Source organism: Musca domestica, unplaced genomic scaffold (assembly GCF_030504385.1).
Source record: "Musca domestica strain aabys unplaced genomic scaffold, Musca_domestica.polishedcontigs.V.1.1 58, whole genome shotgun sequence".
Taxonomy (NCBI): domain Eukaryota; kingdom Metazoa; phylum Arthropoda; class Insecta; order Diptera; family Muscidae; genus Musca; species Musca domestica.
In genome coordinates this window covers 794,222-810,620 of record NW_026712360.1, presented here as the reverse complement: position 1 = coordinate 810,620, position 16,399 = coordinate 794,222, and the positions used below count along the sequence as shown (strand labels likewise).

Here is a 16,399-nt window from a genome sequence, read left to right as displayed (position 1 = left end):
TTGTCACATCATTGTTGACTAAAACTGATAAATAAATAACAAATCCTTACAAGCAGATTTTGTTCTGTTGCTGTTGCAAATTTGTAACTACGTTGTCGGAACATGTTCAGGGATGGCAAACAAATGAGTTAATGTAATAGGGTGGAGTGGAAAGGACGCGAATTCTGAAGATCTTCTATGAAAAGAGAAGAGATCCAGTTCTTCTGTGAGAGGACAATGTCTCATGAAGAAGATCTCCAGCTCTTCTATGAGAAGAAGAAGAGCTCCAGCTCTTCTGTAAGAAGAAAAGAGCTCCAGCTCTCCTATGAAAAGAGAAGAGCTTCAGCTCTTCTATGGGAAGAGAAAACTTCCAGGTCTTCTATGGAGAAGACGTCCAGGTCTTCTATGGAGAAAACGTCCAGGTCTTCTACGGAGAAGACCTCCAGGTCTTCTATGGGAAGAGGAGACCTCCAGGTCTTCTATGGGAAGAGAATACCTCCAGGTCTTCTATGGGAAGAGAAGACCTCTAGGTCTTCTATGGGAAGAGAAGACCTCCAGGTCTTCTATGGGCAGAGAAGACCTCCAGGTCTTCTATGGGAAGAGAAGACCTCCAGGTCTTCTATGGGAAGAGAAGACCTCCAGGTCTTCTATGGGAAGAGAAGACCTCTAGGTCTTCTATGGGAAGAGAAGACCTCCAGGTCTTCTATGGGAAGGAAAGGCCTACATGTCTTCTATGGGAAGACCACAAGCTCTTCTATGAGAAGAGCACAAGCTCTTCTATGGAGAAGACCACAAGCTCTTCTATGGAGAAGACCTCTAGGTCTTCTATGGAGAAGACCTCGACCTCTTCTATGGCGAAGACCTCGAGCTCTTCTATGGTGAAGACCTCCAGGTCTTCTATGGAGAGAATACCTCCAGGTCTTCTATGGAGAGAAGACCTCCAGGTCTTCTATGGAGAGAAGACCTCCAGGTCTTCTATGGAGAGAAGATCTCCAGCTCTTCTATGAGAAGAAGAAGAGCTCCAGCTCTTCTGTAAGAAGAAAAGAGCTCCAGCTCTCCTATGAAAAGAGAAGAGCTTCAGCTCTTCTATGGGAAGAGAAGACCTCTAGGTCTTCTATGGGAAGAGAAGACCTCCAGGTCTTCTATGGGAAGGAAAGGCCTACATGTCTTCTATGGGAAGACCACAAGCTCTTCTATGAGAAGAGCACAAGCTCTTCTATGGGAAGGAAAGGCCTACATGTCTTCTATGGGAAGACCACAAGCTCTTCTATGAGAAGAGCACAAGCTCTTCTATGGAGAAGACCACAAGCTCTTCTATGGAGAAGACCTCCAGGTCTTCTATGGAGAGAATACCTCCAGGTCTTCTATGGAGAGAATACCTCCAGGTCTTCTATGGAGAGAAGACCTCCAGGTCTTCTATGGAGAGAAGACCTCCAGGTCTTCTATGGAGAGAAGACCTCCAGGTCTTCTATGGAGAGAATACCTCCAGGTCTTCTGTGGAGAGAAGACCTCCAGGTCTTCTATGGAGAGAAGACCTCCAGGTCTTCTATGGAAAGAAGACCTCCAGGTCTTCTATGGAGAGAAGACCTCCAGGTCTTCTATGGAGAGAAGACCTCCAGGTCTTCTATGGAGAGAAGACCTCCAGGTCTTCTATGGAGAGAAGACCTCCAGCTCTTCTATGGAGAAGACCTCCAGCTCTTCTATGGAGAAGACCTCCAGGTCTTCTATGGAGAGAAGACCTGCAGCTCTTCTATGGAGAAGACCTCCAGCTCTTCTATGGAGGAGACCTCCAGCTCTTCTATGGAGGAGACCTCCAGCTCTTCTATGGAGGAGACCTCCAGCTCTTCTATGGAGAAGACCACTAGGTCTTCTATGGAGAAGACCACAAGTTCTTCTATCAAGAGTACCTCAAGCTCTTCTATGAAGAGTACCTCAAGCGCTTCTACGGAGAAGACCCCCCAAGTATTATATGGGGAAAACTTCCAGGTCTTCTTTGGATGAGAATTCCGGAAACTTAATGAGAAGATCTAAAGCTTTTCTATTAGAATGGGCCTTACATAGGTCTCCTCCAGATTAAAATCCTTTTTCAGGCATTATATCCGTAGAAAATCTTGCATACTTATTCCCAAAATATCCCACAAACCTTCTATAAGTCTTCTTTAGATTAAGAAAATTCAGGAGATATTTCTCCTTCAAAGGCTCTCTTTAAGGTCTTTCAGAAGCCTTCACAACTTAAAGTTCCTTCCACAGGTCTTTTCTACACAGAAGGCCTTCTAAAGATTTTTTTCTGCAACCTTTCGGAGATCTTTTCTACGTTGTAAAAAACTTTTTATCTATAGGAACCCTTTAGAGAGGTCAGCTGCTTGAGAGAGGTCTATGAAATGGCACTGTTGTCAAAAATCTCTTTATAAAAGTCTACTATTTAAAGAGGCGTTTAAAAAGGACGAATATGTACCAAGTATCCAATTTTTTCTTTAAGGTTACTCATCCTGTCGTAAGATCCTTTTATATCTTCTATGAAAAATTCCTCAGGCTGGCTTTAATTTTACATAGAACTACAACTACAACTATTCCACAGAATTCCAACACACCAGAAACTGTGTGGTTTTGAAGCCTTCTGCAACATGACTTGTTTTTGCCAAGTCATGGTGTTTCCTACCATTAGATGGCCATGGAGGCAATTTGCTACAACAAAATGCCCCAAAATCATTTACACCCTACCCCACCCCACCCTTCTTGCAAGTGTAAATCAAAAATCTTTTGTTCGAAAAGAAAAACTAAATGAAAAAATATCCATCAACTTCAACAAAGGAACTACAGGAAAGAAAAAATGAATTGAGTCAGAGGAGGAACAAAAATAAAATCTTTGAAAAAAAATTCAGTTTTGTTGTGTAACCAAAGATTATTTGCATATTTGCTTTAATAAAGTGCGTAGTTTTTCCTTGGCAAGGTTCACTGCTGAGAACTTTATGGGTTGTTCTTCAGCGTGTCGTTGTTATGATACACCACATATGTTTATTAATATATGAAGGAGGTCACGATGACGTCCTACAACCCATATTTTCTTTATTTGCTTATGTAAATTTGTTGATCGACTTGTTTGTTGTTGTTGTTCTATTTTCTTTTATTTTTTGATCAAATATAAATAAATCTGTGAAAAAAAATATAAAAAGTAGCTATGGATGCATGTATGTGGGTGCAAAAAATCAAAAATATGTTTATTTTATAAATTTGTTTGTAAATAGATTAGATTTCTCAAAATTCAGACAATAAAGGCATATACGAAGACGTGTACCTGCAGAGACAATTTTCTGTCATAGGCAGTAGCATCCATTACAAACTTCAAATACCAAATTGGGAACATTTCTGGTGAATAATGTCATCAAAATACCGAATATCGGGAGGTACCATTATATGGGGGTATACGAAAAAGTGGGCCTGCACAGACAATTTTCTGTCATAGGCTGTGGTATCCGTTACGAACTTCAAATACCAGATTTGAAACAATTCCGGTGAAAAATGTCGCTAATATCATCAAAATACCAAATATCGGGAGGTACCATTATGTGGGAGCTATACCAAAACGTGGACCTACATGGTTCATTTTCAATACCAAAAGTCCTGCAGATATAATATACATGTGAGTAAAATTTTATCAACCTACTTCATTTCGTTCGGAAGCTAGAGTGATTACCACAGACGGGCAGACTGACGGACATCGACATAGAATTTTATGCTGATCAATTATATATATATTTTGTGGGATCTAAAATGTATACTTCGAGGTATTACAAACGGAATCACAAACTTAGTATACCCTACGATGGAGGGTATTAGTATCTGGAAACTTTATGAATATCATTAAAAATCAGTTATAATATTGGTATATAGGTTTTTTAGATAATTTCCTACCAGATGCATTGCAAGCTATGCCAAAAAAAATCCAATTTAAAAATGTTTAAGATGAGGTTAGTAAAAATAAAAATAATACAAACCCCTTTGAGTTCTACTATACAGATCGAATACCGCCACGTCAACATAGAATTTCCCATTCCTATATTAGCTTTTGTTTCATATTTCCGGAATTGAGTTCGTAAGATTTATGTCTATCTATAGATTCTTCTTTATTACCTCTGCCCTTTTCACTCTCGACAATTTTTGTTGCTATTACTTTTCTCATTGTCTTAGGCATCAGCTTCATTGTCCCTAAAATAGGAAAAATATTTTTAATTTTGTTCCTATTTATACTCTTTCACAACTCACCACTTTGTGTAGCATATGTTCAGGAGGCCACAAATTTTAGAGACAAGGGCATCCTTTCATACTCAACTGATAAATCTCTTTGAAGCCTTATTTTATATTCTCCAATAACATCCTTCCCTTACTTACAGCAAACTTTTAATAACATGCACCCCAATCGTTTATATTTACAACGATAATTCTACTTAATTTACTTAAATTGTCCTCCTACACTACCCACAAAGCGTAAAGGGAGACTAAACTTTGACGGTAACGAAAGCATGGCATAAACAATTGCATTTTCCCTTTAATATCAAATCGTTGGCACACAATGCTTTTGTTCCTGGTACTTATTTGCAATTTAGCCCGCAACTCCAAGTGATGAGAAGTAGACAAAAGGCGAGGTAAAGTGCAATTCCCTTTGCTGCCATTGAATTGTGCATTGCCTGGGGGAACATTCAAGTCACGATAACAGATGCGCTAGGCAGCTGCAACCGCAACGCAGAGTACTCTCGTTCATTTTTTTGTTTCAACATCATTTAATCTTCTCAATTAATTGTCCTGCCATAGTTGGCCACACATCTATTTTTTTCCTGTTGCCGCCTCAATGACGATGATGGCAGCAGCAGAAAACAAAAGGACTTTGTTGCATTAGATTTAATCGGCAAAATGGGCATTAAAGTTAATAATATTGAAAATTTATCTATATAACAGCAAATATAATAAAGTTGTTTTTGTTTTCTAAAACAAATTGCATGCTATTAGTTTTAATAACAGAGGCTTTTTAATTTCAAAATTGTTGATTTGATAGATATAGACTTACTAGGCGCTTTAATACAGATGTATGGTTGCATGTTCACAATTTAATCTAAATGGGATGCTGCAATCCCTCAATTGGTCCCAGGTCTTCATACTTCCTTTAAAATACGGCAGCTTGATCCAACATTCATAATTGGCTTTCGTTGATAGACTACATAATGTGGGGGTGGATCTGCTTTCCTTCAACACTAGTCCATCTCCGGCTATCAACATGGTCCCGCAACATACCGACTATAGTTGGCCGGCTTTGCTTTTAGTAAGCCCAAGTGACCAGAAGTGCCTTTTTGGGGAACAAAACAGAGCTATTATTCATTTTAACGTTCTCGATTTACATATTGCGATATTGTGAATTGAGTTACCAAATTGTTCTCCGCTTTATTTTTGGCCATACCAGCAACTAACAATAGCGTTGTGGTTGTCCAAGCGGCGATGGTGCTGCCTCAAAGTCGTTAAATTCAATATGAAATTAACATTTTTCTCTTCTTCTTTTAAAATGTATTCATCAACTGTGATTGGCAGAGAAGAAGAAGAGTCATAATGACAGACTGGGGGAATTGAATTGTGGCGATTTTAATCGTTCTCTTTTGTATTTGTCTCTGAATTTATACGAATCAATTTGTTTTTAGCCATTTTCGTTTTCCATTATTCCCTCTTCTGTCGTTATTAGTATTTTTGTATAAAAATAAAAACACAATATGAAATTAACATTTGCCTCTTCTTCTTTTAAAATGTATTCATCAACAGTGATTGGCAGAGAAGAAGAAGAGTCATAATGAAAGCCAGACATACTGGGGGAATTAACTTGTGGCCATTTTAATCGTTCTCTTTTGTGTTTGTCTCTGAATTTATACGAATCAATTTGTTTTTAGCCATTTTCGTTTTTCATTGTTCCCTCTTTTGTCGTTGCTATTAATATTTTTGTATAAAAATAAAAGCACCACATGAAATTAACATTCGTGTCTTCTTCTTTTACAATGTATTCATCTACAGTGAATTGCAGAGAAGAAGAAGAGACAATATGAAACTCCTGATTTAGACAGGGAGAGTTAACTTGTGACAATTTTAAAAGTTATATTTTGTTCTTGCTTCCTTAATTTTTGTTTTCAGCCATTTTCGTTCTTCATTATTCCGTCTTCTGTCGTTGATATTAATATTTTTGTATAAAAATAAAAACACAAAAGGATACTGGCCATTCCTTCAATTGTATTATACTTATACTTATCACAAGCAAACTTCCTAATGTAAATATGGAATTATTCCATTTATTTGTCTATGCTTCTTCTTTAATTAAAATATAATTGAAAATACTGTATTACAGACAAGAAGAAGAGACTGCTATTGTCATGTCCTTATGCCAGGCTTATAGGTTTATGTGCCTGTTTCTAGTCATTTTCATATATTTTAGTATTTCCTTTCCAAAATCCTAATATGCTATTCCATGATAATGGTTCCTTCCTAAAATACATATATTATTGAACCAATAATCTACCTCATTATTTAATAAATCTACTTTTCAATTCATTAAGAGAACAATTTCACTACATACCTATTATGAATTACTATTGTCACAAATTAAGTCGTACACACACACAATCACACTCAGCTTATAGTTCTGCTCCCATTGAATCTGTCCACTATTTCATTTGTCATAACCACAATCTCTGTGGTCGAATTCTGTGAAGTGTGAAGGGGAGGTGTTGGAAATAACACATGAGCATAAATATATATGTGCCTGGGACCACACCTAGTCATTTGCTGTAGTAGTTTATAACATTTAATACTCACTTAAAGCCAAATTATGTTTTGGCTCATTTCAGTTATTAACAAAAACAACAACGGGAAAAATATGTTATTCAACTTGGCCATAACACAAAGAAACATTATGTTTTTCATTATACTTATTACAACTATGAAAACACTCACACACAACTAATAGTACCATTAGGCAAAATAACACTAACAACAACCATGATCCTGAATATGTTCTAAATGGTCAAAGGTATTTATCAAAGGCCTAATTGCAGAATGTAGACATTAACTCGGGAAGTCCTTTTAACCACACACGTGACCCAAGGAGACGGTTGTCGGTCAGTCTGTGTGTCTGTGTGTGACCAGATGTGTGTGGGTTTATGTGCTGCTGGAGAGCAAAACTACCAAATACTTATTTCTTATGTTAGCTACACGTTTGCCAGCCGCCTTCATCTTCCCATTGTGGATTTGTTGTTAATTGATGTAATGACATAACATTCACATCCATTTGTCTATTTATGGTTAATGTTGTTTTCGTTGTTGTTTTTGGTAATTGGAATGGTGTTGTCCGCCAAAGCAAATCAAAATAAATGTCACTTTCAACATTAAATACAATGTAATAAGGCCAAATAATAACTATTAAAGTAAACAAACTTGGTGTAAAAGAAGTTAATATAAATTGTAGTATACTCTTAGGCGTCAGTTATATTTAAAGGAGTTTTGATTTGCAGCGGGTTCTCGTCGTTAAGAAGAGGAAAAAGAAGTTAGTTTTTTTTTCGATAGAGAGAGTCGAAATAGAATCGACATGTTACCACATTTAAGTCCCTTCTTTTCTGGAATAAAATGATTTTTGGCTCTGTGAACGCTAAAGATAAGCACCCAATCCTTGTAGAGGAAAAGGACTTTAATTTCAAAAACATGTTTGTAAAACTGTTGCCAAACCAATGAAATAACTTTAAAATTGAAAATATCGTTTCATGGAGTTCAAAGGAAGCTTTTCCGTAGCCTGAAAAGCAAAAAAAAAACGGAAAACCCCAAACGCTTACAATTCATGGTAGTCATATGTAAAGTGGCTTTTTCACATTTTTAGTCATACTTGAAGCCATTTTCTCCCCGTTTCGAGTGGGACTATATTACTTTTTAATGATTATTAAAATATTCGATATATTTTTTTTTTATTTTAAGTGTTAAGTTTAATTAGCTTATACAAAAATCAACTGAGCCCCACCAAAGGAATTACACATACCTTGAAAGATAATTTCTATAACACAGGGGACTTGAAAATATGTTACAACTATTTATTAACTTAAATGTATCTTCAGTTTAACCAGGCGCTTAATTCTTTTTCTTCTTGTTCTTTATTGCATTTCCTTTGGCTTTTCTTTTCGAGCCAACTTTGGAGGATTTTTGTTTTTCTTCGGGTTCTTCTTCATTACTACTGTCTCCTTCACCATCCTCATTGTCGTCGTCACTATTATTCTCATCGTCTTGGGCATCATTTCCATTGTCACTAAAAAAATTAAAACCCAATGATGATTCGTTCCCCATTAAAACTCCTTTCTCCCCACTCACCATATTGTCTGCATATTATCAAACATATTTTCATATTCTTCATCCTCGGATACATTGCCTCCTTGGGTTTTGTTGGCTTTCTTTTTATTTTTACCATTTGATTTGCCGCCGTTTTCATCATCTTCCATCTCTTCGCCATCTTCCGCGGCATTAGGATTTTCCATGGATTCACGTAGAAGTACCCGGGTTGCTTTAGACTTGACATAGCACTGATACAACATAACACAGGAGTCCACATTGTGTACACGCACATAACGATCCAAACAGGCAGAAGCCAAATATTTGCCCGAAGCATCCAAATGCAAGTCACTAATGCCTCCCGTAAAACCTTTATAGGTATGGACAAAGGTTTTCATGCGTCTGATATCAAAAGCCTACAAAAAATAATTCATTATCATCATTGCAAAACTAACTATGGACAATCTAAACCTACCTTCAATGCCCCCATTGTGGTACCGGTGTAAATGTAATTTCCATTTGATGCCAATGTGGTGAAGCTCATTTGATCTTCCGTGGCATAGCACTGAACTGGACGTCTTTGTTTTCTTGTATCATACAAACGTACATAGCCATAACGCGAGCATGTTGCCAATGTATGCGGAGAATCAAAGAATCCCACATCACAATCCCATATTGGCACCTCAAGTTGCAAGTAATCATTGGGTAAATTCTTTGATGTAAACAGCTGCTTTCCCCCTGCAGCCATATCGAAAATCTTCAGATTGTTTTGTCTGCCCTTGCCACCGACAGCAACTATGTTGCGATCACTGGGACACTGTCTTAAACGTGACATATCATCACCCACTTTGTCCAACAGCAGTTTGGGTTGTTCTTCATCAATGTCACCATCATCGTTTATGGCCACACTGCGTATGTGTCCATTACCGAAGCCAGCAACAACACAGTTATCATAACGCGCCAAGCCCGCAATGGGAGACTCCTCGAAATCAATGGTGTATTGTGTATGACCGGTACGTACCGAGTGCACCTGTGCCGTGGACTTTCCCCGACCAATAAGTATCTCCGATTTATTGGCATTCGCAAAACTTAAGCTGGTTATGTGCGAATCTTTGTCCAATTCGTTGAGGTCTTGTAAGTTGGATTGCTTAAAGGGCTTGTCTTCATACGCAGGGAGTAACTCTGAAAGGAAGTGAGTTTTTATATGAAAAGCTTGAGAGAAATTTTATGTTTACTTACTTTTGAAGGTCCCCGTTTTGGTTCCCACATAAATTTCATGGTTTTCGGTGTAATTTGGACTTTTCAAATTGGCTGTGGTCCACTTCATTTCGGAAGAATGTCTTGTGCCTTGGCCAGCAAATAAGAAATAAACAGAGAATGCTTCCACGTGCCTTTCAAAGAGAGTATTCAACAGTGTGGCTCTCTTAAACAGAGATACCAATTCACAGCTGTGAATATGAATGCAAAACGGAATTCAAGAGAAAAAAGGCACAAATATGATGGGTGAATTGATAACCCTTTTCTGCTAATCACGAAAACTGATAACACGCTCCTGTTATCGCAAAAGAGGCACTGGCGTAAACGAACTGTTTATGGTGTTTATGGAATGACGTAGTATAAGGAAACATATAAAAATCTACTTATATTTGAAAAAACATTTAAATGTTTTTGACATATCAATGCTCCCAAGCGTTGATGCATCTACCTGTATTCTTCTGCCATGGCATGGCCTATGTATACCCCTTCCAAGACAGCTGATTATGCATTATTGTGATTGGAATGACAGCACAAAAGTTAAGTCAACGAAAAGTACGTCTAGACATATGGTACACAAAATCAGATGGCTGCACGTCATTTCTCCTTTCTTTACAAACATTTCAGAAGGTTAAAAATATCAAAATATAAAAAATATATTAACTAAATGGCCAACTAATATTCCGTCGGCATAACAAAACATAATTTTTACTCCAAGCAAAAAGGCTAAAGTCGAAAAAAAAAAAACAAATGTTGATATAAATTATTAAATAAATTACTTAAATGATTGTAGGATTGTGTAGGATTGTGAGATTTGTGTAGAATAATTCAAATAATACCGGATTTTAAACTGCAATATCCGTCTCATTGCCGAGTCGGCATACATTGCATTTTCGCCAAATTGTCTTCCTGTCACCTTCCTATAAAATTTGCGGTTTAAATCTAGTTTAGTAAAAACTTAGATTTTTTCGAAAATTTTCCTAGAGGTAGGTATTTATACCCTGATTCCGGGAAACTATTTTTTTATTCTTCAAAAACGATATAATGATATATATGATAACTTATATATTTTTGTAGTCTTCCTTCGTGGTCTAGAAGAAGGGCGGGAAATTGTGGAGCTGAGAATTCGTTGCCGGTCCGAGACCCGAAATGGCTTTACAAAAGGTGCGAGATGCCTCCTTGGTTTTTCGAAATCTCAATGGAATCATAAATGTCTATAAACCGGCTGGCATGAAAATCAAGCATGTTCGGGCAGCAATTTTACATAACATCTGTGAAGGTTTGCAGGCAATCACTTAATCTTAGCCAGCAGCAACCCTTTTAATATGTTCCTAACTCTTTCAGATTTGAATGCCTTGAAAGCTAATAACGAACCCGAATCCCATCAAATACCTTTACTGGAACCAGGCGGTGCTGCAGACCCTTTACTTAGGAAGGTGAATTCATTAAATTTAGCCGAACATGTTCTTAGCACGGGGCCACGCTATCAGATGGAGGATATACGTTGTGCAACAGTTGCCAGTTTAGGTGTCCACACAAGCGGCGTTTTGTGTAAGTAGTTTGGAATTCTTGTGGTCCATAATTCTTAAAATGGTGTCTCTTCCCTAGTATTTGGTATTAACAAAGGCCTCAAACAATCAATGAGAATACAACGCAATCGTCCGATACGAGCCTACCATGTAACCGGCCAATTGGGCAAGGCCACTGAAACACATTTGCCAGATTCGCATATAACGCTGAAGGCTAACTACCGCCATGTCCATCCAGACCGCCTAAGTGCCTTAGTCTCTTCCCTGCAAGCCTCACATCAGTGCAAAATGTTCGAATTATGTGGTGTGGATATGCAATCCCAGGCAGCCTATGAAATTGCCTGCAAGGGCCTAATACGACCTGCTAACAACAGCCAGCCCATCATCTATGGCATTAAATTAATTGATTTCCAAAAACCTCATTTTACATTGGAAATTCATGCCATTAATGAATCGGAAAGTTATTTAGCCACACTTGTCCATGAAATTGGTATTGAATTGCGTACCGTGGCCCATTGTACAGCGTTACGATGCATCCGCCATGGGAAATTCTCGGTGGAAGGAGCTTTGCTGCGACATGCCTGGAATTTGCCGGGTGTTGTGCGTAATATGCGAGAGCAAAAAGAGATTCTAGAGGCACATCCTTACCTGTTGAAGCAAGATCGCATTGAATTACGGAATTGATGAGGTGATTTTTTTGATGGATCGTCATCATCATCACCATAAGTAGCACATAAGTTGTTTTTGAGGCTGTGTCGGTTAATTGAATATCTGTATATACAGTGGGGGACAGTAACGAGTGCACACTGCCTCATAATTTAGATTTTAAGAATTAAAGTTGTTGAAATTGTTTACTATTTAAATAAATGAACATTTAATACAATGTTGATAGGCCAATTTCCTAATTAACATTTTTAAGTTATGATCCTGAGTCCCCTTGATCTTATTTTGGGACTAGCTTTGGAAATCATTATTTTCTGAAATCTTGAAACCCATTCCCCTTTTCTTTGGCCCACCTTTTGTTGTTAGCAATTATGTTTGTTTTTCTTGTCTTGATGTTTTTAAGACCATTTGATGCCCCTCCACTTGCTACTCACCTATGGATGGTGGTGCTGGCCAACAAACTTGACATGCGACACACACATACGCACCACCCATAATAACACTTCGCAAAAGAGCAACATTTAGGCATCTCATGGCGCATGCCTCCTGCACCGGCCCATAAACAACAACATCCGCGACAGCCAAACGAAATGAACGAACGAAAGACTTGTGGTGTTGCTTGTTCTCTGTAGGAGTGTGTGATGATCTTCAAACGAATTTCATTTGAATTTATTAAACGGTTAGGATCGCAAGTGTGCGTATATATCATCTGTTGAATGGTCTAAAAATATAATATTCCTTCTCAGCATATAAAAACTAAAGTGAATAGAACCCGAACATCGCCATCAGAAAAAGACGTACGCGACGCGAGCACCTTTTCTTCAGTTTCCACCGCAGCGGTGCAAGTACTAAAGTTAATAAATTATTGAATCGATGATAACTAACTAACAAATAAATAAATAAATCCAATAGCAAATAAACAAGCGCAACACAGGTGAAAGGGAAATCCTTTTCGATTCCTTACTTCAACAACAATAACAATCAGCGAAATGTCTTCCGCCGGCAGTGATAAATCCGATCGTTGTGCCGTGTGTCAGGTGCCAGCCACTTTGACTTGCTCGGCATGCAAAAGTGTTAAGTATTGTGGCAAAGATCATCAGCGTGAACATTGGCAGGAACACAAAGTAGAATGCGAAAGCTCGTATAGAATTGAAAATGACGCAATTTTGGGTCGCCACCTTTTGGTTACGCGCGACATACAAGCCGGCAATGTTATTTTCGAGGAGAAGCCATTGGTGGTGGGGCCCAAATGGTTTGTTTCGGAGCGAGAACAGGAGGTGCCCGTTATGCCCTGTGTGGGTTGTTATACACCCTGTCGCATAGGTGGTTTCAGTTGTACCAAGTAAGTTATATAATTTGGAATCACCCCAAAAGCGCTCTCACAACAACACAAACAACTCCATTCCCACACTCAGGTGCCAGTGGCCTTGTTGTTCACCCCATTGTGAAGATATTGAAAATCCCAATAGCCATGGCATAGATTGTGAGATCTTAAGATTGGGCCCTGGACCAAAAACAACAAGTGACATCAAAGCCATGACCGACTACTACAGGCCGGATGCTCTGCTGGTATTGAAATGTCTGCTGCTGCAAAAGCAAAATCCCAAAAAGTGGAAGAAGCTAATGAAGATGCAGAGCCATGAAGAGGACCGCGAAGGATCAGAGCTGCAAGAGTATGTATTATTGAAAACATGACATAAGTAAAACGTTGGCACTGTAGCTAACTGGTGGCTGGCTACATACATATATGCGTCACAATGGATGATGTGTGTGCCGCCTGCACGTCTGTGTGCTCTTTTTGTTATTTTTTCTGTTCGTTCTTCTTCTAGAGATGCCGAAAAGCGTGTCGTCACATATTTGATGAAGAACTTTTTGGAACCGCTCAAAAAGAGGGAGGAAACGACCAAAGAAAAGCTACTCGAGCAATACGATGCAAAAATCCTGCGTCGCATTTGTGGCATCATAGAAACCAATTATATGGTCATTAGCCTTTCAACGGGTCTGGATCTGAGTGGGGTCTTCTTTACCGCCTGCATGATGGAACATTCGTGTATGCCCAACAGTTATTTCCAATTTAATGAATGTGATGGCTGTAGTATTTCCGTTATTGCGGGACGAGACATCAAAGAGGGGGAGCACATCAAAATCATGTACACCAATATGTTGTGGGCCACCCAGATGAGGTTGGAACACTTGCAGATCACGAAACATTTCAAGTGCCATTGCGAACGTTGTACAGATCCCACGGAATTGGGTAGCTATTTCAGTGCCCTAAAGTGTGCCGGCGATGTGAATACAAAATGTGATGGTGGCATTCAGTTGCCCAAGGATCCGTTGGATAAGAAAACCGATTGGATATGCAATAAATGTCCCATGGTTGTCAATGGTGAACAGGTGAGTTGAGATAATGAAATTGTGATCTGGGGAGGGATTTTTAAAAGAGATCAGTTATCAAATTCAGAATCGATTATGGGTAGGAGAGTAAAAATTAAGGAACTTTGATGCAGGGCCAAGTGTTTCATGGCCGATTGATACTATCCTTACAAGGTAGGGCAGATTTTTGAAACTTCAGATTGAGTACAAAAAATGCAGCACATTGTTTTTTATCTGGCACTTCTCTTGCAACACTTTGATTTAAAAATTAATGGAAGTTTAAGGTTTGCTCAAAATTTCAGGACTTCAATACGAATTCTTTTTTTTTTCATCCCAAAATCCAAACATTTATTCTCCCCAAAAGCAATTTTGATGTATAACTCAGGTTTATATCTGCAATGGCATCCATGAATAGTTGTTTTTGTAGCAGCTCATACTACCGTGTTCGATCTGACTCTTCTCAATCGGGTTCTGACTCTAAATCCAGTCTCAAAAAGGATGCAACCTGTACGGGTTTGATCCACAACGAGACTGGAGTTAGATGAGTAGGTTTGGCTGGACAGCGAAAAAGGTGCAGCGTGTGATGTGGTCCTGTGCCACAAGGTGGGCAGATGTTCTGCACATCGCTGTCGATCCGGGCCAATAGGAATTAAGGCCATCCATGAATAGTTATTCAATTTGTTGAAAATGTAAATTTTCTCCCCAATCCACTCATATTTTGTCTACCAAGGAATGAGTGTTTTTCTTTCGAGTTTACTTTCGAATTGTCATACAAAAGCTATGTTATCCCCTTCCTTGCTTTCTCCCTTATCATATATAGTTGTTAGTGAAAGATAGCAACTTTTCACCAAGGGAGGGTGTTAAATGCCGGTCGGATACAATGGAAAATATAGGAATTCAACTTTATTAGCATTGATGATATCTGTACTTTAATTCAAATCATCCTTCCCTCTTTTTCTTTCCAAACCATCAACAGGTTGGTTATCTTCTAACACAAATGACGGAGGAGGTTAAAACCCTGATGGCCCGTCGTCCCACAGTCAAACAAGTCGAGAGTCTCATTGAGAAATTGGGTACATTTTTGCATCCCAATCATTATCACATGTTCAGCTTGAAACATTGTCTCATCCAGCTGTATGGCAACGAAATGGGCTACAAATCGGAGCAGATGTCCAGCAGCCAATTGCAAAAGAAATTGAAAATGTGTGAAGATTTATATGACATCTGTCAGAAGCTTGATCCGGCCACAATACGTCTGTCCATCTATGTGGCCATTATTTTTCATGAAATGCATACCGTCTACATGGAACAGGGTCGACGTATGCTAGACGATGATAAAATCCAAGCCTTGGAACTGTTCACCAATGCCAAAGAATCGCTGGAGAAGGCCGAAGAGGTGCTGGAAAAAGAACTCGATGGTGTGGCGGGCAATAAACTGAACGACCACATACTGAGGGCAATGAAAAATGTCAAATTTTATATGGAAAATATGTGCTCCTGAAAGAGAACCCAACCATAAAAAAAAAAAACAAAATCACACGCTTGCCCCTGCTGTTGAGAGAAGGTTGTGGTGGAAGAGTAAAGAGTGTTAAAGCGGCTGCGACAGCTGGTTTTTTTTTTTTTTTTTTTTTGTTTTGGGTTGAGAACTTCTATTTATTATTAAATAATTATAATAATATAGGTTTATATATTTATAATAATATTCTATTACTATTATAAAAGAAAATAATTATGATGATGATGCTGATAATAATAATGAAGATTTGTTTTTGTTTCGTTTGTTATAACAATATAAAATACAAGATTTTTAAAAATAAAAACTACATTATACCGTTACTGACAAATAGAAATTACATAGAGCAATGTACGTTTATTAATTATAAAATGTGGTAGACAGACAAGTGGGGTGCGCGCGTGTGTGTGTGGCGGTGTGAGTTGGTTTGTATTGCTTGCCTAGGTGGTGATATTCCCTCTGGTTTGCCACCAGCAAATGGGGATAGATGGTTTAATTGCTTGCCTGCCTGCTTTTATTGTTCTTTTTGTTTTTGGCTTTGTAGAATATCTAGCAGCTTCTTCTCCGTCGTCATCTTTTTTTTTTTTTTGCTATTAACACGTACGTTCACACGCTCGCACACACACACAGTCGTACATCATAGAATAGATTATAATCTAAACTAAGTTGATCGATCGAGGAAAGAAGGAACCAACCGCACCGAAATGAACTGAACTAAATACAGAAGCAGAGTAGGGCATACATTATGCTT

The 16,399-nt window shown here is 38.4% G+C and overlaps 3 protein-coding genes and 1 long non-coding RNA gene across 5 annotated transcripts; 2 read left to right on the top strand and 2 right to left on the bottom strand.

Annotated features, from left to right (window-relative positions):
• Positions 1 to 4,916: 4,916 nt before the first annotated feature.
• LOC131805608 (uncharacterized) lies at positions 4,917 to 5,672 on the bottom strand. The gene is made up of 2 exons (XR_009343723.1): positions 5,397 to 5,672; positions 4,917 to 5,317 (listed from the first exon to the last, which is right to left on the bottom strand). It is a non-coding gene; the product is annotated as an uncharacterized LOC131805608 (long non-coding RNA).
• Positions 5,673 to 7,953: 2,281 nt separating this feature from the next.
• On the bottom strand, positions 7,954 to 9,771 carry LOC101896838 (WD repeat-containing protein 74). The gene is made up of 4 exons (XM_059128912.1): positions 9,556 to 9,771; positions 8,792 to 9,498; positions 8,359 to 8,732; positions 7,954 to 8,296 (listed from the first exon to the last, which is right to left on the bottom strand). Exons 1-4 carry the CDS (start codon positions 9,641 to 9,643, stop codon positions 8,122 to 8,124), a joined length of 1,344 nt encoding a protein of 447 aa, XP_058984895.1. The 5' UTR covers positions 9,644 to 9,771; the 3' UTR covers positions 7,954 to 8,121.
• Positions 9,772 to 10,118: 347 nt separating this feature from the next.
• On the top strand, positions 10,119 to 11,982 carry LOC101896478 (pseudouridylate synthase TRUB2, mitochondrial). Its single transcript, XM_059128913.1, has 4 exons — positions 10,119 to 10,556; positions 10,648 to 10,849; positions 10,915 to 11,121; positions 11,179 to 11,982. The coding sequence occupies exons 2-4, from the start codon at positions 10,720 to 10,722 to the stop codon at positions 11,781 to 11,783; spliced, it is 942 nt and encodes a 313-aa protein (XP_058984896.1). The 5' UTR covers positions 10,119 to 10,556; positions 10,648 to 10,719; the 3' UTR covers positions 11,784 to 11,982.
• A 111-nt stretch (positions 11,983 to 12,093) lies between these two features.
• Positions 12,094 to 15,971, top strand: LOC131805528 (SET domain-containing protein SmydA-8-like). Of its 2 annotated transcripts, XM_059128780.1 has the most exons (5): positions 12,094 to 12,607; positions 12,675 to 13,104; positions 13,178 to 13,435; positions 13,592 to 14,156; positions 15,112 to 15,971. In XM_059128780.1, the coding sequence occupies exons 2-5, from the start codon at positions 12,752 to 12,754 to the stop codon at positions 15,634 to 15,636; spliced, it is 1,701 nt and encodes a 566-aa protein (XP_058984763.1). In that variant the 5' UTR covers positions 12,094 to 12,607; positions 12,675 to 12,751; the 3' UTR covers positions 15,637 to 15,971. The 2 variants fall into 2 exon arrangements, with proteins under 2 accessions (XP_058984763.1, XP_058984762.1); XM_059128779.1 differs by having other exon boundaries at positions 12,094 to 13,104.
• The last annotated feature ends 428 nt before the right edge of the window (positions 15,972 to 16,399 follow it).